At 34.7% G+C, this 26420-nt stretch overlaps 1 protein-coding gene across 5 annotated transcripts in view; it reads right to left on the reverse strand.

The window, feature by feature from the left end:
- NKAIN2 (sodium/potassium transporting ATPase interacting 2) overlaps positions 1-26420 on the reverse strand; it is a 995125-nt gene that overhangs the window by 454401 nt on the left and 514304 nt on the right. For all 5 annotated transcript variants that reach the window (XM_047102356.1, XM_047102358.1, XM_047102357.1 and 2 more), the window contains one exon: positions 7192-7272. In XM_047102356.1, the coding sequence (XP_046958312.1) occupies positions 7192-7272 (81 nt within the window). The remainder of the gene's footprint in view (positions 1-7191; positions 7273-26420) is intronic.

The raw sequence follows: 26420 nt of genomic DNA on the forward strand, positions 1-26420 counted from the left end.
AACAATATTGCTGCAGGGTATGAAATTCTAGATTCCTACTTTAAAATTTTTTTTAATGTTTATTTATTTTTTGAGAGAGAGAGAGAGAGAGAGAGAGACAGAGCATGGGGGTGGGGGGTAGGGGCACAGAATCCGAAGCAGGTTCCAGGGTCTGAGCTGTCAGCACAGAGCCCGACGTGGGGCTCAAACTCACAAACCAGGAGATCATGACCTGAGCTGAAGTCGGGCGCTTAACCAACTAAGCCACACTAGCGCCCCGAGATTTCCACTTATAAAGTACTTTATATAAAAAAAAGATATTTCTTTCTGAGAGACAGAGACTGTTGTAGGAGTAGAGTGAGGGAGACACAGGATCTGAAGCAGACTCTGCATTGACAGCAGAGAGCCTGACAGACAGCTCGAACCCACGAACCTTGAGATCATGACCTGAGCCAAACTGGGCACTTAACCAACTGATCCACCCAGGCACTCCCTAAAGTACTATAGAGGTGACATTCAATTGCCTTCTGGAGTCATTGTTTCTGCTGAAAGTTTGATTGTCAGTTATTTTGTTGTTTCCTTAAAGGCAATGGCTCTTTCATCTTTGATGGCTTTTAAGATTTTCTCTTTGATTTTGATTTTCAATGGAGTTACTAGGCTATACCTGAATGTGGTTTTCTTGATATTTATTCCACTTGAGATCTGAAAATCTCTTGAATCTGTGGGTTCATGTATTTAATCACTTTTGGAAAATTCTCTGTCATTGTCCCTTCAAATATCGCTACTGTCCAACTATATCTCTTTTCTTATTCTGGAAATTCAACATTTGTATACTGAGCCTGTAGCACAGCCCTATATTATTCTGACACCCTTTTCTTTTTGTGTTATATTAACTTCAGTGCTTTGGTTCAGATATTTACTATTAACCTATCCTCCAGTTTACCAATCTTGTTGTCTAATCTTTCAAATCTACTAACAAATACACCTAATGAATTCTTGCTTTTAAATATTATATTTTCAGTCCTGGAATTCCCACTTGATTCTTTATATAGATCCAGGCTCTTTGAGGGTAAATTCTTCCTCTTTAAATAGTTTATGTCCACTTTTGACCATTATTTTCCTTAACATATTGGTTTTGTTAAGTCCTTATCAGGTAATTGAAGTATTTGCATCATCTGTTGGTCTGTCTCAATTGTCTGTTTTTTTTCTTCATCCTGATTAATGAGGTTTTCTCTTTTAGCATGCATAGAAATGTTTTTTTAATTTTTTTTAATGTTTATTTTTGAGACAGAGAGAGACACAGCATGAGCAGGGAAGGGGCAGAGAGAGAGGGAGACACAGAATGTGAAGCAGGCTCCAGGCTCTGAGCTGTCAGCACAGAGCCCGATGTGGGGCTCGAACTCACGAACTGTAAGATCATGACCTGAGCCGAAGTCAGACGCTTAACTGACTGAGCCACCCAGGCGCCCCTGCATAGGAATTTTTAATTGCCTGATATCATGTACCAAAAAAAAAAAAAAAAATTGTAAAGATTAAGATAATGTTATCTTTCTCTTGAGGTGTTTCCCTTTCTCCTCAATGAGACAGATGAAGCAATGGCTGATCAGCTTATTTTATTTTAATCAAGGGCTGTGCTGTGTTGAGCCTGGATTTTAGCCCTGATAAAGTATGTTGTACATCTCCTTTGCCCCGGTTCACTTTAGATTTCTCAACTCTAAGTCTAGGGTATTCAATAGAGCCTTTCTCCTATCTTCCATCTCCGTTTTGTAAGACTGCCAATTTTTTTTTTACTCTGCTTTTTTAGTTTTTCTATTTATATTTGTAATCTTATAGAATTCACTGATTTCCTAACAACAACAACAACAAACTGTCCACATGCTCAAAGCCCTTTCCCTGAAAGCCATGCTGATATTACAAATCCCAGAAATCATTAACCATGGGTTCCAAGCCTGGATTCTTAGCCTCCTTACCTAATCAGAATCAGCAAATGTCCCCAACACACAGCATTTTTAAAATGTCAGCTCATCTCTGGGGGTTCTTACCTTTCCAGAGTATCATCACTTAAGATTTTTACTGTTTATGACTTGTTGGTGACTGAAGGTTACAATATACACACACAAACACTATACTTTTTTTAAAAAGTCTATTTCTTGCTTCATCTTATAGCCAATGTATAAATATTTCTGTCGACCCCCTCAGCCAAAATATTTTTTTCTGTTTTATATATTTTTCAAAGTAGAATTTGCCATTTATTTTCTTCTCTGAGTAAGATGTGAATTAAGAAAGTTGGATTCTTTGGGGATAATGAAAAATACTCTTGGACATGTTAAATTTAAGATGACAATGAAATTGACATGATACCAACAGGAAGTTGGAGATGTGGTACTTTAACTTAGCAACAAAGTCAGGATTGAAGATATAAATCTGGTAGATATATGTGTAAACATGATAATTTAAATTATAACAGTGGATGGCATTTTCAAGTGAAAGAAGGTAGACAGAGAAGTAAAAAGTTTCAAGGACCTTACTCCTCACTTTAGGGGTATTAAAAATAAGTGGAAAAGTAAGCAAAGAGAACTGAAGAAGTAAGAAAATAAGCAGCTTAATTCAATACACTATTAAGGAAAAACAAGAGAAGAGAGGCAGTGACTTACCAAATTACAATAGGTTGGTTTATTTCTATTTGACGGGCAAAATTACATTATATTCAATTCTCAATAACATGTAGGACATTTTATTCTACATCCTAAAGCAAAATCTACTTGGATGGTTGGGAAGTAAACATTTTTCTAATTAGTTTAGTAATAGTTAATTGAAGTTTTCTTAGACTATATACATTTTACAGTAAGAAAAGGAAAAATAAAAAAAATAATGATTCAGTTTTCCTCCTTATATTTGTTAAATTTAGTCTTCAATAAATTATCAGATTGAACTAATAAATTGAACTAATTAAATTAAAAATGATTATAGCAGATTCCTTTCCATACCATCTTTTTCTGTACAAAATTGTAAAAGCAAATTTTGATGTAAGCACTGATTTCATTGAGCAGAAAGTATCCAAATATCAGAGACCTCTTTAAATGAATACATTTTTTACAGAAGAAATAAAAGTGGGATTATTGCAATACTGCATTTTTTCCACACAATACTTACATCTGGTTTTAAGGATTTGCTTCCTATTGCCTACAGTGTGTGACAGTTTATCTTCTCCTTGTCTCTTATATTTGCAAGAGTGCAATTCTATTCTCCAAAGCTTAAATAGTCCATATGCTTACATGGCTTTTTAATATATCAAATTATTAAAGTGAAAATTTATATGTAGATCTCAGAAGCAACTATCAAAATTATTAAAATATGACACCTTTCTAGAAGTTACTAATGTGTTCATTCTGAAACAGATGTATCATTAGGTATAATTAATTGCTTTAGGCTATGTTTAACTAGGTAAGTTTCTGATAATATAATGAAGCCTGAGAGATATGTACCTGCATCCTGATTCTCAAAGGATAAAACACAAACAAGTTGGGTTGTGTTAAGTAAAATAAACTTATTCCTTTATGCTCTGTACATTTCTTTTTTAAAAAATTTTTTAATGTTTTTATTTATTTTTGAGACCGAGAGAGACAGAGCATGAGCAGGGGAGGGGCAGAGAGAGAGGGAGACACAGAATCTGAAGCAGGCTCCAGGCTCTGAGCTGTGAGCACAGACCCCAATGTGGGGCTCAAACTCACAGACTGTGAGATCATGACCTGAGCTGAAGTCGGACACCCAACTGACTGAGCCACCCAGGTGCCCCTGTAAATTTACTTCTAAAGACAGGTGTATCATTCCCCAATATTGCCCCATAAATTATAAAAAGTAGAAACTAAGAGCTCAATAGTCATATAAACAAAAATGTTAGAACGTAATTTCAGCCTCAGAAATAATTTATAATTGTATCACATCCAAAAAAAACCCAAAACACAGATTTTTACAGATAACCAGAAGACCACTATCTATTTTCCCTATGTATTACTATTTAAAACTTATTTCATAATGTCATCTATGTGTTTTAAGAAAACATCTCTTAAAATATCAACCCAGGAAGTACCACAATGTAGGCTGCATTAGGCTATTTAGTTTTAACACTAGTGTCTAAATCATTAATGTAAATAACATGGAAATAATTATTATGCAATATACATGCTTATTTGGTGTTATGTCATGTACTATTTTACATTAATTCCCATTATTTTGTTAATTTCACAGATAAAATTTTTAAAAAGCAGTTTCTCTGCTTGATTAGTTTTATTTTCTCTAAGTCTCATAATAGTAATCAAAATATATTAATTGATAGATTAATAATAATGTTGGGTTTACACAGAATTTTTTTAATATTTATTTTTAAGAGACAGAGAGAGACAGCGCAGAGAGAGAGGGAGACACAGAATCTGAAGCAGGCTCCAGGCTCTGAGATGTCAGCACAGAACCTGACTCGGGGCTCAAACTCAAGAACTGTGAGATCATGACCTGTGCCGAATTTGGACGCTTAACTGACTGAGACACCCAGGTGCCCCTACACAGAATTTTTGATGAACAAAATATTTTACCTATGCAACTATAGGTACTAGAGAAACTGAAGATCAAACAGGTCAGTCCTGTGTATCATATTATTGCAAATAAGCCATTTCTTGCTTAGTATATACACTGGGTTGGTTAATGACTCTAATCTCTGTATTGCTTATAAAGTACATGTAGTTTAGCAGAAAAGACACTGTGGGAAATGACAACACAAAATTCTAAACTCTAACAAGTAATTAAAGTTGCCTTAATATTTTACCACTTTTTTATCACTTCTTGCCAATATTTGTTCTGAAGATGTCATCTATTTACAAAATGTTTTATGGAAATTAATACACTTCTTTCACATATAAAAAGACTACAGAATTTTCTCCCTGATTCCATTTCCCATATTTCTCCCTCAGCCTCAAACAAACTGGCCCACTCATATGGCCAAACTATTTTTATTTTTATATTTTTGGTAGAGTTAGGAAAAAACAGTTTATATTTTGTAATCTAAGTATTATCAACAGTTTCAGGAGTCCCATTTTTGAGTTTTCATATATCTGTACATTTTTCAATCACATTGCTTCATTCTGGCACTGTATTACTTGAAGAATGTGAGGCAGTTGCAGAAGCTAAAGAATTAAATGGTATAAACACACCTTTCTCAAATCCTTTGAGTGGGAAAGGGAGGGAAAAATCTGGTACAGATAACTATATAACTCTTTCCTTTATGGTTTTCCTTTAGATTATTTGTTAAAAGGAAATTATTAAATTTTCATGGGCTCTGCAGAGTCTTGCCTTGGTTTATAAGATGAAAAGAAAAGGAAATATTGACTACTTCATTTCCAAGGGATAGACACTCCCTGACCGTATGCATTAGAAGAATTCTTAGTCTTGAGTTGCAATGTTTTAGGATGTGCCCTTGCTGTGGTTTCAATGCCCATGTCCAAGGTCAGGAGATCACAAGCTTTATTCTGTGCCTGCAGTTATCATGTGGAGCAAAATTACAGAACATTACAGAACATCTGTACAGCCAGCTTGGCTCAAATATATATATGTAAACTCTGATCTGCCAGATCATTTTACTCAGCTAATATACCTAAATACCTGCCTACCAGTTTATTTTTAGGGTGATTATTCAAAATTAAAATTATTATTGAGAAGTCATTCTAGTATGGAATTTCTTTGAACAAAGTGCATTATACAGCAGTGGGGATATATAAATTGGGTAAGTGATTCAGGTCTTAGGAAGCAGGTATGGTTCTCTGGTACAGAGGAAATGTGAGTTTTAAGCAGCTATCTTGTCTGTGTCCTTCCTACAGTCACCTGAACAATTTCTTTTCATTGGTCACAGCAGATTTCTGGAAAGGACCGGCTGCTGCCAAGAGTATGGAAGACAATGTCTGGCAAGAGTCACAGAAATGCCATCTACCAGTGCAGATTTCGCAGACCTCAGTGACGACTTGTCCAAAATCTGATCATAAAACCACAGGGTCCAGAAGCCTTGGTTCTATCTCATGGCATAATGTCACCCTCTTATTTTATCCTTCATCATTTGCCATTCAACAAAATAAGCAAGATTATTTATACTTGATATAAAGCCATATCACAGGGAAATAACAAACATCCTTGAAAATGCTCAGAGTGCTTTGTGAAGTTTCTGTAAGCTAGATTATAAATGTGTACTATCACTATCCCCATCCCCTACCCTCCGAGATATAAAAGCCCCGCAAGGGTGTTTCCTGGCCACTTTTTAGCTCTTTAACCTTTTAAAGCAGGTCATCATCTCTGGGTTTTAAAAATGTCAACATCTTTTCAGGGTTTTTATGCTCTAATAAGGAAAGGCTATAGAACAGTCTGTCTTTAAAAGTTAATATGAAGAAGGACAAGTTTGCAACTCTGTCAAGTGTCTATGCAAGATTTACTACTACTTGAATGAATTTACTATGACTTTGAATGAATCATCTCATTTTGCTTATTTGCTAGTAATTGCATTCCAATAGAAGAAAGATGCTGGTTTTAGAGATCTAAAAACTACAGTATTTCAATAGTAAAAGCATTCATGTTAGAAATACGATGGCAATTCGCATATACAAGCAAACATAAACACACTCACATGAGGACAGCATAAAAAAAAAAACTAAGTGGAAAAGAAAGTATTTTAAGGCTCTCCTATATTATTTTGGAACATTTTATTCATTTATATAATTTATTAAATCTCTCTGGTAACAATTTTATTAAACTATAGTCCATTAATCCATTAATTATTTGAATTATTGCATTGCTATTTGGGTCCAAGCAAGAAAACTTTTAACAAAGTAATAAGCAATGAGGTGATTCCAAAAATTTTTAGGATTTTATCTCTGAAAAAATTCCTATTCTGCTTCAGAAATTTCCCCTCAGTCAATGTTTTAAAAGACACCGTATGGCCACTGTAATAATCATTATTTCACACTGGTTTTGCTTAAAATAATAAAAGCACACTTTGTGACAAGCTGAAACATATCTTTCATGGTAGAATAGCAGAGATATAGATGAGGACATCTTTCAATTTACCTTCATTCGAGGTGCATCTAAGCAACAAGAGCAGGGGGAGACTCTGACTTACTTAGGAAGAGGCTTGTTAACACACTACTGATGACTCAGGCAAATCAGATGGCAAATTACCTTTGAGAGGTCCCCAGCCTCCAAATAGAAGCAGATAACAAACACATTCCAGGTAACCCAGAGGACTAGCCAGACAGCATACTGCAGAAAAGCAAGAGAGAAATAACATATAATTAATTTTGAATCAGTTGAGTAAGATTCAAATAGAACTTAAACTTTTGAACACCCAAATCTTAAGATTAGGGGAAAATGTTAGATATTGCTTCTAAAGAACAGGATGAGATGTACATTTATCTCTCTGTTGATTTTTGCTTTTTTTCTCACTATTATGGCTTCATAGTAGCCCAGACTTGCTAAAAGGGATAACTTTTAGGCTATTACACAAAAGATAGAATAGCCCATATTTATGTTTTGAGGAGGGATTATTATGTTTTTTCAGACATCCCCCCCCCAAAAAACTGGATGCTCCAATAGATATATCAAATAAAAACCATCAAAAAAGCTCCTGGGTGGCTCAGTTGGTTAAGCCTCTGACTCTTGGTTTGGCTGAGGTCATGATCTCACTGTTCATGGGTTCAAGCCCCACATCGGGTTCTGCACTGACAGTGTGGAGCCTGCTTGAGATTCTCTCTCTCCTTCTCTCTGCCCCTCTCCTGCTTGTGCTCTCTCTCTCTCTCAAAATAAATAAATAAACTTAAATTAAAAAGAAAAGAAATTCCTATCTTCCTTTAGCAAAATCAACCCCATGGATGATAATGTACAAGCTTTCTCCGTTATTTGGTGTCGTTTTCAATTCAGTCCCATGCCTCTGTCCCATCTAAACAGCTGTATTTTTTTGTTTGTTTGTTTCCTCCTTTCCTTTCTCTCTTCACTTTCTTCTTTTATTTTCTTATAATCTCCCAATACAGTGACCATTGAGTTATTGTCTCTTATTTTACTCTGTTGGCTATTCAGTGTGCTTTCCTCACTGATGTCAATTTTTTCTTACCAAGATATATTTTTGAGCATTCATTCAAGTGAAATGTATTAACCACCTAGAGGGCAACATGCTAAAAGGGCACTGAGGATACAAAGACCAATGATAAATTCTCCCTGAATTCAAGTCAAGTGATGGAGAAAGAGAAGAAAAGAGATAATTATAAGGATCATAAAAAGCTGTATAGTTTGAGCAAAAGGAAGGAAAATGGGGGAAGTATATAAAGTATCCCAAAAAAAGTAGTTTCACAAAGCTTAACAGAAGGGGTGAAACAAGCTAATTTGTGGACTTTGCCAAATAAAAGTATGGAGGTTATAAGTGCTCTGAAGAAAAGTGCTATAAACAAAGAAAACAACAGGTGTGAACTATACAGAATAAGAGAAGAGGGTATCATGCCAATTCTCTACTAAATAAATACAAATGGCCCCCATTCTTTAAATGGTGCATTCCAAAATTTTTATTTCACAGTTCAAGAACCTCTATGATTTTGTACCATTTTATTTTTTGAGACACATGTCTCGGTTCATCGCTTAAGTCGTTGTGGATTACAGACACATGAGATTACTTGCTGTTCAATATACACAGAAAGCTATTTTTCACTTCTGTGCCATTTCGTGTATTATCCATCTACCCTTTAATAATTTTTCTCTTCCCTAGGTATTCTTTTTACCACCTATCACTACTTTGTTTTTCACCAAAGGACAATTTAAATATCACTTCCTGAGTGATAACCAATCAGAATTGACTTGCTCTTGCTTAGTGCTCCAATGGGATCTTGCATGCCTTAATTTCATTCCGAATGTCTTCTAATTATGTGTGTATTTTCCTCCAATGCCCAATAAGTCCTTGAGAAAGGGGGTTTTTTGAAATGTATGTTTATACCCCTAAGTTGTTAACTTTGTACTTTGCACAAAATAGGTATTCAGAAAGTATTTTGCAAATCAATGGAAGAATGAGAAAATTTTACAGGTTTCAGATGGAGAAACCATTCTCCCCTCCCAGACCTGATTTTTATGAGAATACTATGATCATATACGTAGTGTGAGGAATAAGAACCCTGCATTGTGAGTTTATGCAATAATAAATAGTGACTCAGATGTTTTCCCAGTGATGGATTTACCTAACTGCTAACTATGTACATTGTTCAGTGAGAATAAAGTAAGAGCAGTCAACTAAATGGTTCAAGACAAAAGAAGCAGTTTAAGAGTCTGTATGAGGTGAGGGCTGGGGACTAGAAGTAGGGTTGGAAAGCTAAACAGGCTGTGGCAAGAAATGTTAATTCTAAAACACAGATCTAATTAATATCTAAGTTTTCAGCATTGCAAAGGGTAAATTCATCTCACAATTAAAAATAAAAACTACCAACCTAGATTTATTTGACTGACAGATTTGGATCTAAGTTTTAGATATACAATCAAGTGTTGGGTCATACTTTTAAGGTAACAAGGTAAGAAAAAAATTAAAAGTGTCTATGGTTTCCAGTGACTTGATTTAAGTAACTATAAAAAGAATAAAAGAATGCCTGATTAAAGTGTTTTATCCTCCTTTGTTCATGCCGATACACTTCCCCCACCTTATTTAGAATGGGAAGCTAAATAAGCACTATTTTCTAAAAGCCAAAGTAGCAGAATAAGTGGAATATTTGTTAAGAATTTATGAAACATACTGTATTACCTATACTAAATATTTCTGAAAAACTTTGTCATTGGTAGGCATACATTCTGACGGGGCATTAAATAATGTCAATTCTGTAGGTTTCCAATTGAAATTATATTGTAAGGTCTTTAAATACTGTAAATATTATGCACATCCATGCGGTATACATGTCATAATCACTACTTCAATATTATATTTTGAATATATAATAAGAATTTGGGTTTTTCATCCAGATTAATTTAGGCATCATTTATACTTACTTACCTTACCTAAGCTTGGTTTAAAAAATCAAGCTGAAATTTTATGTTTTAGTCACCAAAATTAATAATTTTATGAAGGATAGTTAAGATAATGGGTCACAAGCAAACGAAGAGCACAGAGAGGTTAAGAACTTGGGACCCAAAGTCAAGCTCTGTCACTTGGGACCCCTGTGGCTATTTTCAAGTCTTATGGTCTCACTATACTTTAGATTACTCAAATGTAAAATAGCCTGAGTATTAGTAGCAAACACACATGGTTTATATAAAGATGGAATGACAGGGTGTTTGAAAATAGTCAGTATTTGAGTTCTTGCTACATGTTGCAATTTTATTATTATATTGCTACTTCTTTTTAATGTATTTTTATATTAGTTGTATTTATTTTTACTTATTTTTATATTAGTTTTATTTATTATTTATTATTTATTATTTATTTTTATTTATTTAGAGAAAGAGAGAGAGAGCAGGCATGCTGGAGAGAGGCAGAGAGTGGGAGAGAGAATCCCAAGCATGTTCCACGATGTCAGCACAGAGCCTGATGCAGAGCTCAATCTCATGAACCATCAGAGCATGACCAGATCCTAAATGAAGAGTTGGATACTTAACTGACTGAGTTACCCAGGCTTCCCAACCACTTCTTTACATAATAGAACAGAAATCCTCAATTTTTTAAATCTCCTTAGGATATTAAAAAATACTTTCCTCATTAATGTAAAACATCCTTCTATCTGATTGAACTTGCAGTCTAGAACCTGTTTTCTTTGAATATTCTTTTCTAGAATGTTCTTTTTTGATACAATAATGCTAATATCGATATATCAATGGCACTTTATGAAACAAACCTTTCTCCATTTAATTTCACTAAAACTATAATTTATTATTTATGACTTAGCACCCTACATAATTATAAAGCATTCTATATCTTGTTTATGAGCTGTTTTTATAGTATTTGTTAGTAATAACTTTTCAATCAGAATAATTTAGAAGGATATGTCTACATGGAACATCACAAATACTTTTTTCCACATCTTTGCACTTACTGGTATCATTTTCATTTCATCATATACTTTATTACAAACCAGTTAGTCTCACAGTGGACTCTACATCATTAAAGATTTACAGAAGACAATTATCACCTTTAGTGGTGCAGCCCCTTTAATAAATATAGAAACTCACACTACGCTATAGGGAGTAATTCATGTATTATTCCAAAGGCAAGGCTTTATCACATTTAACTTTATTCATTAACTTTCTCTCATTTAACTTCTACCCCCTTTTCTTCATTCTCCTCTTTTTACTTATTTTCTATACTTGCTTTTCTCATTTTAGTAGCTGGCGTTTGCCTAAATCAAAGCTTCTCCAATTGAATTTTGTCTTATTTCTTAAATGTAGATTTTGCATCCCCTTGTAATTTGGCCTATGAATGACTCTTATCAATTAAACCCTATTTTTCACACTGTTCTTAAAATTACTCGTCATAATTATTTAAGAGTATGAATATCTGTACTTTTTCCTAGTTGCTACAGCTACAGTTGATGTGATATAATTGACCATTGCTCAGTTTAAATATAATTGAAAATAATATCCTGCCTAGGAGAGATAACCTAACAGGATAACAAAGTATCACACTTGCCAGATGTCACCTTCCTTGTAGTTTTCTGCTATAAAACTAATTTTTCTTTAGCCTCATCTTTTCTTGTGAAAAAAAAATCTGGTATTTTATGTTTCAGGTAAAAAAAAAAAAAGGAACAACTCTGAGATATCTGTGGTAATAGAAAAATTCCATTGTATGATGAAAATCATTCTTTAAGGGCTGATTTCTGTAGCACTAAGTGGACCATTTGAGAGGCTGATTTAACTTGAATCTCCAGCTAAATGGTAAAAATCATCAGCTGAAAAGTAATTGAATCATCATGGTTTCCCTGTTGTATTTGTGACTCTAATGATGAAATCACATTAGCTGTGTAAGATAAAAATTAGTTAAGGCTGTCAATCATGACAGGCAAAAATACTGGCCAGATCCACAGACATGGTGCTATTACAAGCCATGGTTACATAATAATTAGGAAGGTAGAGCTTCAGACTAAAAGGCTCATAAACATTTTATTGGAAAATAATGAGTCACACCTAATGACACTGACAGTGCTTTTCTACCTCTATCTCTTGCATTGAAGCTTTCTAAATTAAAGTCTGCATTTTGTTTGAATTATAAAGTATATTTAACATACACAAAGCATATGGATTTTAGCATTAGTTTTTCACGTTTCCATGTACACACATACACAGATACAACTTTTTCATAGATAAATTATTTTGAGGAAAACTGGAATCTTTATGGCATTGTATTTGCAAAATAATTTCTTCCACAAAAATTCTGGGAAAAGGAGGCAATTATTTAAGACAATAGGCTTTCTTATCTTTCTCACTAATTCACAATGATTCTAAAATCAATCTCAGGAAAAAAAAGAGGTGCCCATTAACGTTCAGAAGGAAGCATTCCTTGAAATGGAAATTTAAATTTGTGATTTATCTGGCTTTCTATTTTTTTTTCTTGTATGTCTAGACAGAGTAAAACATATTGGAATATTATATTAGTAAAGAATATTGCAATTTTTCAAAGGAAATATTTTTGTGTTTGTTTAGGCATCTTTTTGATACTAGACGATTTTTCATGCAAAATGTTACTGGGCAAAACATTGAGTAATAACTACATTCTAATTATGTAATGCATTATAATAGATTTCTAATTATGTTTCACCATAATTTACACTTTTGAAAATTTTATATATGAAAATAATTTTGCTTGGACCCTTGAAGAGCATCTTTCCTGCAAACTATTTCATTGTTTCCTTTCTTTCCCCTCTCCTCCTCTCTTCCTTCAATATATTTAGGTTACAGATGGATTGTGAACTCCATGAGGGCAGAGACTCTTTTGTGTATACCACAAATATAGCTGGTATGGTGTGTACATATAGAGAGGAGAGGGAGGAAGGGAGAGAAAGAAAGAATGTATGTGCAAACATATATAAATGGACTAAATTGTATTAGTGACTTTCTCTTAAAAATTACAATTTAGAAAACCATTATTCAGTAATATTACCTTAATGATTAGAAGATGAAGAAAGACAGTAGTGCAATTCAATCAGTGGGCACATGATGCCCTAAGTGCTTAATTAGAAAAGGAGTTGAGTCAGTGTATCAGTTCACATTTATTAAGCACCAGCTGGATGCAAGGGACTATAATAGATGCTGCAGAGAAACATTACAAGGATATAACTAAGTCGATCCTCTAAAATGATTTTTATTTATCACTGATATGCAGTTGATGTGATCTACAGGAATGTTTTCAGGAATGATTACTTTTAGTAGGAAGCAAAACTCCTATCAGCTCACCAACATTACTGATATGATGCTGCTAATATGAAAGGAATAATGTAATCCATGCTGATAAACTGTGTTAGAAGTATTCCTAAGAAGCATTATATAGTAGATCATATCTTAAAAACAACTCCTTTAAGCAAGGGTTTAGAATTATTAACAACCAGATGTTTTAATAAATATAAATGTATAATCATAAAACAAATATCCTTTGTCAACATGATTAGACTATATTCATTTTTTGTTCAAAGTTAATTACGTTTTAGCTTAATTTTATCATCTTCAACACAGGTATCATTTAATCTGCTTAGGTATACTCATCAATTCCTCGTTCATTGTTATGATAAAAAAAAGCAAAAGTGGCTCACAGAAAGGAGCTTATTTCCTAATTCTCGATCATTTTATGACCAGGGATGGGCTGCTTTATGATTTAAATTCTGTCTTCTAGGGGCGCCTGGGTGGCTCAGTCGGTTAAGCGTCCGACTTCAGCCAGGCCACGATCTCGCGGTCCGTGAGTTCGAGCCCCGCGTCGGGCTCTGGGCTGATGGCTCAGAGCCTGGAGCCTGTTTCTGATCCTGTGTCTCCCTCTCTCTCTGTCCCTCCCCCATTCATGCTGTGTCTCTCTCTGTCTCAAAAATAAATAAACGTTAAAAAAAAATAAATTCTGTCTTCTAATTAAAAAATCCTGTTACATCTATGCTATGCTATAAAAACTTGTCCCTTAAGAGAAATACCTACATAAAAATACACTGTTATTACGATTTCTAGTTTGACCAGGAATGAAGGCTCTGATCAGTTAATTAGCCAGAACTGGATAGAAATCCAACTCTAATCATACATCATGCTGCTGATCATAGAGGAAGGCAGATTTCCACCTTCTCACTTTTTACCAATGCTAGTATCATATGATTAAACTTCCATGTGATTTTATATTTACTAAGATATTTTAAAGATTTTTAGTTCATTCTAAAATAAGATTCACTATGCTTTCCTTCCAATTACAGAAATTTCTTATTGTAAAAAATATTTAATACTGTCAACAGAAAAGATAAATTTGGAAAATACCATACTTAGATATAATCACTGGTATCATATGTGTTTAAATTAAATAGGGATCTTGCTTTATATTGTTACCTCATTTTTTCTACTTAATTAAAAAGTCACCTTGAATATTCCACAACATAGATGTCAATTCAATGATAAACTATGATTTAACTAATTCTGTATTAATTAACATTTTTGTTCTTCTCTTATTCTATTTTGATCGGTTCCTATAAATTTGGCACCATTTCCTTAAAATATTTAGTTTAGTTTGACATATTAAATCATACCTGAAAATATTTCGGTTACACAGACTATTTCTAAGACAGACTATAAATGTTAGAACATCCAATGGCCATTATTTTAATGAACATATAAACATGGCTATTAAATTTTATGCACCTCCAAATAAAAGCAGTATCCCCAAAGGTATTCTATTCTTCTTGAAGCAAAAAGTAGAAAATAATTCCTTTGATTGAAAAAAACAATAATACTCACTTAGCACAAAGACATCAATATGTGATGAATTTTAACTCATTGAAAATATTTCATACAGATATATGCAGCCATGAAACTAGGAGAATTCCTATAAAAGGCCTTTTGATCCTGAATAAAAATCAATCAAGCTATATAGGAACACTCTAATTGATGTATGCAAATAAGAGATTTGCAAGGCTAATATAACTTAAAAAATCCCAATCTGTAGTTTTACAATCTGAAATTTGTACAGTTTAAGAATCAAATGATGATTTTATTTGATGATATTTGTTTATATTTTGGGTTTGAAGATGTTGATGTGTAATGCATAGATTATAAAGTAATAATGATGAGAAAAAAATCTTTCCTCAAACTATTAAAAAGGCAACTTCTGTTTTACTGTCACGTAATCATCACTACTTGTGCTTAAAAGTGACATCAAAATCAGTATTTTTCTAGTCAGAAAATAATTTAAAAGTCAAATAATTTAAAAGTCAACCTCATTGGTTTTAGAAATCATAAAGAACTCTAATAAGAGTGTTTTGCCCTGTGTTGAAGTTTCTTGGAATAGCCCAATAATGCTTAAAGTAAATGAAATTGCCTCTAGTTGTGGTGTTCTGGTATTTGAAGATCAAGTCAAGATGGTATTATAATGCATTTAAAAAAAACTAGTATCATGTGAATTTGAAAACTTTAGATCATATATGTAATATGTCTTTATTTCATTACTTTGCTGTTCCCCTGCTCCCCACACATAAGATGGTAGACGGAGAAACTGACCTCGCAAAGTTATTAACATCTCAATCTCTGGCACCCATTAATATCACTTTATATATCCAAGAAGGAAGGGAGGAAAGAAGGAAGGGAGGAAAGGAGGGAGGGAGGAAGGAAGGAAGGAAGGAAGGAAGGAAGGAAGGAAGGAAAACAGGAAGGAAGGAAAAAGTTTTGCAGATGTTATTAAATTAAAAAATTTTTAAAGGGGATTATCTTGGATAATCTTGGATTATCTAGGTGGGACCAATGTAATCACATATATCCTTATTGGAGGCAGATGAATATTTTATACACACACAAATAAATAAACAATGTGAATAGAACAGAGTAAAATTTGAAGGTGCCGGGCTTGAAGATTGTTGTGATGTGTCCACAAGCCAAGGAATCTTAGCAGCTACCAGAATCTGAAAGAAGCAAGGATGGGATTTTCCCCTAGAGCCTCTAGAGATAATGTGAACCCTGATTTCAGTTCAGTGATACTGATTTCAGACTTCTGGACTCCAGAACTAAAAGGAAATAAATTCCTGCTGTTTTAAATCACCAAGTCTGTGGTAATTTGTTACAGAAGCCACAGAAAACTAATATAGCCAACCAACTCTTCTCTCCTCCAAAATCTCCCTGTCAATGAAATGTAATCCTGGAAAGTATAATGCCTAATATTTGTTAAGATGTGCAATTACCTTCAAAATTGAGATCCACTCCCTTTGGGCAATTATAACTGTCCACTGCTATCATTTGAATACCATGCAAACAGAAATACCATTTTTCAAAAAAAAAAATGTTTTGCCATATGTAATTGCTGTGAAAGTCTATGATAGAAAGTGAGGTATTCTTGTTCTATGAGTCTCAAGCAGTTCTTAGTGTACTTCCAATATCCTAACAATATAAGGCTACTTTATTGTTTTCAAAACTTATTTCATAAAGTTCTAGGATGCAGAAATCAATAAATTTAGAGTCCTGAATATTGCCAGACATGTAAAAAAAATGTCAAAATGAGTTAAGTACCTGGAAAAATATATAATTTCAAGTAGCTTTTTACTGCAAGTAACCTTGAAGGCAAAGAAAGAGAAAAAACAAGGAATAATCAGTATTAATATGGTGGGCTGATAATTTTTAGTTGGGATAGTTTAGTTGAGAATATTTAAAATTCTTATAAACAAACAAGCAGTTCTAAATTTATCAGCCATCATAGTTGCCTTGAAAATGTGGAGAGGTGTTAAATTGTTGGTTACTTAATATCTTTCAACCCAGTAATTATACCAAATATTCCTTTGTATCACTTTTTTAGCAAACATTTTAACACTCAGTAAATACTGAGACATCTGAGTGACCCAGTGGATAAACTGGAAAGCATTATTTTAGCAATATGCATACGTTCTTATGACCATTTTGACCACTTTGAATACATCTATGACTTTAATTCACTAAAATATCCTACAAAGCCTAAGAATGTTGAATCCTCTTTCCTTATCACACATAATTAATTTAAAGAAGATGTATTCTTACCCATATATTGAATTATATAGCCCTCCAACTGTGCTTCATGAGAGAATTCATGGCACACATTGACAATGATGCTATTTATAAGGCATACTAATGTAAATAAAGGACAGAGTTTGCTGTTGAAGTGATTCATTCAGGGACTCTGGCCACCCCAGGGTCCTGAAGAACTCAATATGCCAACACATTTGCAATCTATTAACTGTGACATTCCTGGGAAGTTCTGCTCAGAAAAACATATATGGGGGCATCTGGGTGGCTCAGTCGGTTAAGCATCCAACTTCAGCTGAGGTCATGATCTCACAGTTCGTGCTGTCAGCACAGAGCCTTGAGCCTGCTTCAGATTGTGTTTCCCTCTCTCTCTGCCCATTCCCCAATCACAATCTGTCTCTGTCTCTCAAAAATGAATAAATGTTAACATTTTTTAATTAAAAAAAAAGAAAAACATATAATGCACAATTTATTTTTAAAAAGATATGCTTGCTTATGTATAAAAAATAAAGTCTGCCTGTTCAACCTGATCAACAGTATAGCTAGTTCTGCACATGTCTATATTCTATATAGCCACCTTGGGGATATTTTGAAGTATCACATAGCTGAATCAATTGTGTAACAACTGTAGCTAACATCCACAAATCAAAGAGGCAATGCTCAACTAGGTGGCCACATATAAACATAAATATATATTTCTCCTACAGCATTCTAAATTAGGTGCTTGGTAGTTTTTATACTGTAAATACTGGTTTGAAGAGTGAAGTTCCAAATTTACATATGTTAATATATCCATAAATAGTAATGAATTAAAACTATAGAGTTTTTTTTCCAACTTAGAAGTACTTTTCCTTTTCTTTAATTTGGTAAGCAACTTTTCACTTACTACCTCAAAAGCAGGGCTCAAATCCATTACCTTCAGAATTATGCTGGTAAGATGGACAAAAATGAAAGCAAAATGAAAAACAACCATTTCAATCAGGAATGCTTTCGGCTGCAAGGAACATAGTGAACTGTAAAGTATTTTCATATATATGAAGTCTGGAAGTGGGATGCTGTTGGCTCAGTGGCTGCAAGTTGCCTTGGCTCTAGATCTATATTATTGGAATTTCTTTCAAATCCTCAGAGAGTAATACACCCTGCAGGCAGAAAGGTGCTGGGCAGAATAAATCCCTTCCTTCTGCAACACTTCAGTCTTTCAGGAAAGGAAAGTTTTCCCAGAGGCACTCAGCAGACTTCCTCATATCATTAGCTAGAACTGTGTCATATGCCTATTCTGAATATAATCACTGGTGCAGAAGATTGAAATATCATGTTTGTAACCAACTGTAATTCATTTCCCAGACCTGTGAGAAGATTAGACCTCCCTGAGAGCTTTGCTGACCATTTAAATATCTGAACAAAACTGGGATACTGTTACCAGAGAATTACAGGACAGAATTGTCTGCCACTGAAACTTAAGCACATACTAATTTTCTATATGCAAATGTAAATCATTGCTATTTTATATTTCTCATGAATCTCTTGTTTTCTAGAGAAATATCCAATCCTTTGTTTCAATAAGACTATATATATTCAACTAAATAGAAGTGTAGTTTAGTATTGCAAGCAAAGTAAGTACAACATTTCAGACCACCCATAGAGGAAGAGCATGGATTATGTGAAGTATCTTGCAAACCATCTACAAGACGAAAAACATACAAAGAAGAAAAATGTCATACCTAGTGTTAGATTTCTCACTGGAAAATGTAAAAGATCTGTGACTTGAGAAAGAAGAGAAAAACATTATGGAGAATATTAAAATAAAGAAAATGCAAACTTTTAAAGAGTCATAAGGAAAAAGTTAATGACATGTTCAAAATTTATATAAATATGCTTCACAAAGATGTGGTAGATGTGTGGTGGTTGACAGTGTTGATTGAATAAACACAGTCTATTTCTTTTTCCCCTTTGGACTTGGAAACATGGTCTCTTTCAACCAGAAGGGTTTTAATCTCTTAGCTTTTCTGTCCCCCTAGCATTCATCTCAAATTCAAAGCAATTCGAATAGTAAGGTAAACAGCCTTCTAAAATATGTAAATTTTCCCAATTAGAGAATATGGTAAATCTATCAAATAGCCTTTAAAAACGGTTACTTTCTGTGTTTGTTTTAAAGCTTATTTTGGAGAGAGAGAGAGTGGGGAGGGGGAAGAGAGAGAGAGAGAAGAGAGAGACTGGCACAAAGGATTCAAAGCCAGCTGACAGCAGAGAGCCCAATGTAGGGCTCCAACTCACAAATCACGGGGTCATGACATGAGTCGAAGGCAGATACTTAACTGACTGAGCCATGTAGGTGCTCTGAGCTGTGTTTGTTTTAGAAACGTCCAGACTAGGGGTGCCTAGGTGGCTTAGTCCATTAAGCATCAGACTCTCATGATCTCATGTTTTGTGAGTTCAAGCCCTACATCAGGTTCTGTACTTACAGTACAGGAGCCTGCTTGGGATTCTCTGACTCTCTCTCTCTCTCTCTCTCTCTCTCTCTCTCTCTCTCTCTCAAAATGAAAAAAACATTAACAAAATCCAAACCAGACGTGTGTGTGTGTATGTGTGTGTGTGTGTGTGTGTGTATATATATATATATAAAGGTATATATATATATACCTTTAAGCTGACACATTAAGGAAGGTTCATAGCTTTATTCCTCATAGGTGCCTTCTAAGACATTAGATTTATTTATTTTTTTATTGAAGTACAACTGACCTCCAATGTAACATTAGTTTCAGGTGTACAAGATAGGGAGTGGACAACTCTAAGTCATGCTATACACACCACAACTGTAGCTACTGTCACCGTACAATGCTATTATAGAACCATTGACTATATTCCCTATGCTGTACCTTTGATCCCCATGACTTACTCCTTCCATAACTGGAAGCCTGTATTTCCCACTTCCCTTGACCCATTCTGCCCACCCCCCTCCTCCCATCTCCTGTGTTCTCTGCATTTATGAGTCTGTTTCTGTTTTTAGCATTGTTTGTTCGTTGTCTTTGTGTTCTGGGTCCCACATATAAGAGAGATCAGGTGGTATTTGTTTTTGTAGGACATTAGATTTTAAGTGTGGGCTAAATCATCAAGTTCTCCCAAACATTTAAAATTGCTCCAACAATACAATTTCCTAACTTGCTTTTGGATAAGATTTCCATCAAAAGTTTTAAGGGGCACAATTTTGAGTGTGTGCCAACATAAGTGACAGGATAGACATTTAACGATATTTCATGTGATATGTGTCTCCTGAATACCTGCCTTCTTGGTTGGATACTGTCAACAGTAAAATCTTAGTCATACCACATCTGGTGAATACTGCTTGCTATGCTGGTATTTTGGACTCAAGAGTTCTGATGTGCTAAGAAGCCCAGAAAACCATATATTCAAGTGTAAATGTTATTCAGTGATTGACAAGAAATCTTCAAATCGCCAGATTTTTAATTAATTAAATATCTGTACTTAAATGCATCCTACATAAGAAGAAACATTGAATGTAGAAACCATACCCACAGAGGAGTTAAAATAAATTATCACAGAACACAGAAACTATGTATTTTATCAGTTTAAGAGGAAAAATCTCTTAAAGCACTTGGTCGAATGCAAAGCACAACTAAGTTTTAAATGATGTGTCTTTTTGGCTATGTGTTTATATTCTGAAGATAGTAACAGCATGCAATAAAAATGTCCTTTTGATTTCATTTCTAGCTTTTGAGGGCAAAGAGGTAAAGTTAAAGATTTCCTTTTAGAGTTAAGGTCTTTGGTTTTAAGAGCAAACTTTGATTCATCAGTGAAATTCTAATCAACAAAGTGTGTTTTGAAAACCAATCTAGCATTTTTCTTAAATTCATTTTTTATTTCTGATTTTAATAGTGGTAGGCAAAATGGTGGCCCCCAAATATGTCCTATCCTAACCTCCAGAACCTGTGAATATGTTGAGCTATTACTCCTGTAATTGTGTTATGCCATAGGCAGTGCTGACCTAAAATGGGATAATTACCCAGGTGGGCCTAATAGAATCATATGAGTCTTTTAAAACAGATAACTTCTTTTCTGGTTGGTGTCAGCAGGGGACCTCAGAGAGATCTGAAGCACATGAAGAACTTCAGGTGTCTTGCTAGTTTTGGGGATGTAGGAATTCTCTTGAGAAGGAATGTTGGTAGCCTCTAGAAAAGCTGAAAATAGTCTCTAGCCAACAGCCAGCAAGGAAACACAGACCGTAGTCCTATAACCAAATGAAACTGAATTCTGTTAACAACCTAGATAATCTGGAAAAAGACTGTATGTGAGGGGCTGTAGCATAGTCACTATCTCGATTTCTGTCTCATTGGACCCTAAGCAAAGTACTCAACCAAGCCCACCTGGACTTCTACCTACCAGACCGTGAAAGAATAAATGGGTATTATTTTAAGCTGCTAAGTTTGTGGTAATTTGTCATGCAGCAATTGGAAACTAATTCTTTAATATTGAAGTTTTCAATTTTTTTAAAGGGATTTTTAACTGTCAAATAATTTCCCATAAGGACCAAGTGCTATAAATACATTAAGTTTTTAGTACACTGGATTTAAAAAAAATCTTTTAGACTCACTTTGGTATATGTATTTCCTTTTGAATTCTAAGACAGTTTGATAGAGTACATTGATTTGCCTATACAGATTTCTAGAAACATAATTGTTAATATTATTTACTTAAATTAATTAATAGAAAGATACATCTAAAAGTTAGGACAGCTGGGCTTAAATTTAAATTCCATAATGAATTTACCTCCATAATCTGAAAAATATTGGGATTTTTATCTGATTTTGAAACTAACATTCTGGATGAATGCAAAGTGATTTTATTGTTATTTTTCTGGAGAAGCACATCCTTTCTCACATAACAAGCCTTGTAGCTGCAGTGCCCATGGGCTAGTCCAACAATGGCAATAGCAATAAACAGAATGTTTCACTCCTTATGTCAACCACTTAGACAGTCAATCATTTTTATTGGAAATAATGATTGCAGAGTGGTATCAACCAAAAGTATTAGCATTAGCAATCACTTTTTGTATCATTATACAAGAACCCTTTTATAAAGAATGTATTCACAAGTTCTTGAGGAATATATCTTGTGGGGAAAAAAAAAAAAAAAACCACCAGGGCTTCACATGGCCAGTAGACACAGTATTTGCAAAACTGACGCTATTTGATCAAATGTGTTATCAGTGCATAAGACCTTGGAAAATATGTTAAAAAATAATGCCCCCAAATGCATACATTGTAATGTGCATTTAGTACTAAAATGACTTTTGGGTGAGAGTTTAATATATATTATTTTTACCAAAAGTTGAAAAGAAGGTCATATAATGATGATCTACAAGCACTAATAATGGATAGTTACATTTCATTAAATATATTTGTTTCTTCTCAACTTCAGTTTGTCTTTGTTTCTGTTTTGTTTGTTTGCTTTTAAATCATCCTAAGGCTAAAATTACTAATTCCCAGTTTAAACACAGGATTCAATGATAAAAAGTTTAGGAGCTCCTGGGTGGCTCAGTTGGTTAAGCATCTGACTCTTGATTTTGGCTCAGATCATAGTTTCATTGTTCATGAGATCAAGCCCTGCATCAGGCTTGGTACTGTCAGTGTAGAGCCTGCTTGGGATTCTCTCTCTCATTCTCTCTTTCTCTTTTTCTGCCCTCCCCCTGCTCTCTCTTGCTCTCTCTCTGTCTAAATAAACATTTGTTTGAAAAGGGTAAAAAGTTTAAAAACTATCTTCCTCTTAAAAATGTTTTCTCCTACTCAAGGATAAAATTGAGTTAAGCCAAATAATCATTAAAAAATCAAATTCTATACATGGCTCTAAAATACATTATTACATCTTCATTATTATGCAAGTCTAAGACTATTTAGCCTAGGTGTTTTGAGTACTCTGTTTATGAGACCATGGTCTTGGGTTGGATGCCCATGTAAGCTCCTAAGGGTCTTTTCTGCTCCTGTCTACAGAACATTAGAAACACATGTCTACTAATGCAAGCCTACAAGGTGTTTTAAGATAAGAATATAACCAACAGTGAAAATGCATCCAACAAAATCTTGGGCCGTATTTCTTACTGGTGCATAAATAGTGTCAAAATCATGTAGTAGGTGTTTTTCCTAACAGATCCTACATGTAAGTTGAAAAACAATAGCAACTTACCTCAGTACATACATTTCTGTATAAAATTTCAGTGTGACAAACACATATTTGTGAGAAATAAAATTCAAATAAAGCATTATAGAACTCAGGCTTTATTGGATGCTGTGAGCACTGCCCAAGTGCCTCTTTAGGACTGAGGCACTAATCATTACCCAACTGTCAGAAGTGTTGTCTATTGATAGCTCACAGCCAAGTCCCTTCTCAGGAATTACCCTCTGCCAAAGTAAGCTGCCTTGCTTATAATTATCCTCACCTCCAGGAGCAAACCTCATGAATGGTTGATGCTAATGTACAAAGCTTCTAGACCCTTGTCTCAATTTGGGACATTTATGAAAAAACTAGCCCAGCTTCAGACCTTTACAAGGGATCAGGTGAGGGAGGCTTCTGTTGCTGCTGTGTTGCAGTTCAACTTCTCCTTCTGAGTGCCCTACTCCCCTCACTCCATTACAGATGTTGTTCCTGAAAACATTCCCTATCAATGACCTGCATGTGAATCTCCACTTCAGAATTCATTATCAGAAGAACCTAACAACTACTGAAAATTGGAGCAGTCCTGGAAAGCAGATGTTAAAGGGGGTTTTGAATCTACATCACTTCTCCATTACTGGCAATGAAAATGCCATCGCTGGAATAGATGGCATAATGATAGTTCTTGGCATCGATAGTAGCATTAAAGCTATTAACATTTTTTTCCTATCGGTAAACTAGGATGGCTTATTTAACCATAGCTGAATAACTAACTACCAGCAACAAAGCAATGCTGAGCCCCTAGGATGGTACCACTTTTTGAGGAGACCAACAGCCAGTCTGTAACAGATGGTTACATTAGATCCCATCTACTGTAAAAGTGGGAGTGATTCATCTGGGCAGAAATTGAGACATTCTGAGTATGGGCTGTCTTTCCTGCTTATAGGCTTTGAAAGAACTGAGGGCTTAGACAATGTCTGATTCATTAACACAAAATACCATACTGTTACCATACTTTGTACACTGCATTTGTACAAAGGACTCACTTCATAGTTAAAGAAGGGGAGAATTCAACACATGTCTATGGGATCTATTGGTCCCATGGAACCTAGAAGCTTTTAGTCTGACAAAACCAGGTGACTTTTGATTGTGCAGATGAAGTGTTAACTTGGAGATGATACTCTGTAAAGCTAGGTGTCTGGCTCGAGGATAGAGTGAGTGACTTACACGAATGACTATTACATGGTGCCGGGTCTCTGATAGGTAGAATACATGGGTCTGGGGGTGGAGCAATGAAAGCAAGAGAAGCACTGCTTAGCACCACTTCCAGTGATGAATTTGGGGAATCTCATTCCTGTCCCTACAAATTAGCCTCTATGGATTTAGAAGTCCTGAATTGCAGGAAATGCTTCCATTAGGGTGGAAGAGTAAAGCAAGAGTGCCATTTAATTTAAGTTATGCTGCCATCCAGTCACTTGAGACTCTTTGATCCAAGAGACCATAGTCAAAAAAAGGAGTCATCCTCCTGGAAAGAGTAATGGACCTTGACTGTCAGTGGGACCAAGGATCAATATGTTTGGCATCCAGGTGACACAGTGGGGCATCTCTTGCTAACCCTCCGCTTTTGATGGCAACGCAACAGAGGAGTAGTCACAGCTTGACAAGCTTGGAGAACAGTTACTTATACCCCTTAGGGTTGAGGCTCTGAATTACCCCAGTAGGTAAACTGCCTAAACAGGTAGTTGAAGGTCCACAGAATACAGATAGAATGGATGGTACAATATGGAAACAATGTGCATTAATTGTTGTCCCAGGACCAACTGCAGCACTGGGCACAGTTTTTCCACTAATCTTGTAAGCCCACCTTGGGAAGGAAACCAACTACTAACCTCAAGGGGCTGTTTCCTTGTGGACCACAAGGTAGGAACTGAAGAGAATCCTTCAATGTGCCACTCAGATCTCCCCTTTAGCATTAAGCACTTTTCCTTCCAGTGCTGATTCCCTCTCAAGGAATTGCCCCCAGCCAAAGGAAGTTGCCTCACTCAAGGTCATGTCTTGCTTCTGCAGGCAGCCTATAACCCATGACAGGTCCATGGGGAAATACAAAGGCCTGCCCACCATTCCCCCAGTTTGGGACATATGTGAAAGATCATCATGACTTTAGAGAGTTCCGTAACACCAAATGACCCCTGCACGGCAACTGCACTGCAGTTCTTATTTTTCATTTGCCCAATTCTGTTTTTGTTCTTAAGAACATACTGTAATAGATGTGCTGTATGTAAATCTCTGTCTCAGAGTTAGCATCCCAAGAAAGCTGACCTATATGTGGAAATCATTACAGGCCATACCAAAGAGAAAGCTCACTGAATTTCTTCAGCAACAAAAAATGAGATTTCATAAGTCACTTTGATGAAAATACCATAAACATGAAGAAATACTAATAGTACCATAAGAAATAAGAAAGAACAGGGCTCAATTACATGTGAAAATTTATACGCGAGGATCAATATCTGAAACATGCTATTATTGTACAGATACATTACAGATTAAAAAACACAAATAGGTTATAATTATTTTAAGTCCAAATGTCCAATAATATATTAATAATGTCTATGCCACAACCTCAATAAAGCTGCCCCTAGAGTGTACTACACACAGAGTATTCCTAAATAATATATTCTTGCATTCACTTCTGACTTCTTCAGCTAGAACTTCCTTTCCATTTAGATTGTTTTTCTCTTTTCCTGTTCTTTTACTACAAAATCATATGCCTTCCCCATATTATTAAGGGGAGTAGTGCTATCCTGGACTTTACAAATTAGTTAGTATTTTAAATATTTAAATGGGACTAGCCTTTTTATTTTTCAAGAGAATGGTATGGAAATCCAGAACTAATTAAAGAAATCAGTATATTTCTTTTTTATTCTAAATCTATTCTCTTTATTAGTGCATCCACATACATATTCTACGTATTATTTCCTAAGCTCTTTAACATTTTTCTGCCACGTTATATTTGTATGAATATAACATGGGATAATTTAATTGATATTTAAAAAACAATAATAGCTATC

Source organism: Lynx rufus, unplaced genomic scaffold (genome assembly GCF_022079265.1).
Source record: "Lynx rufus isolate CCGP_SWC_20201006 ecotype Redwood Valley unplaced genomic scaffold, mLynRuf1.p SCAF_6, whole genome shotgun sequence".
Lineage (NCBI taxonomy): Eukaryota > Metazoa > Chordata > Mammalia > Carnivora > Felidae > Lynx > Lynx rufus.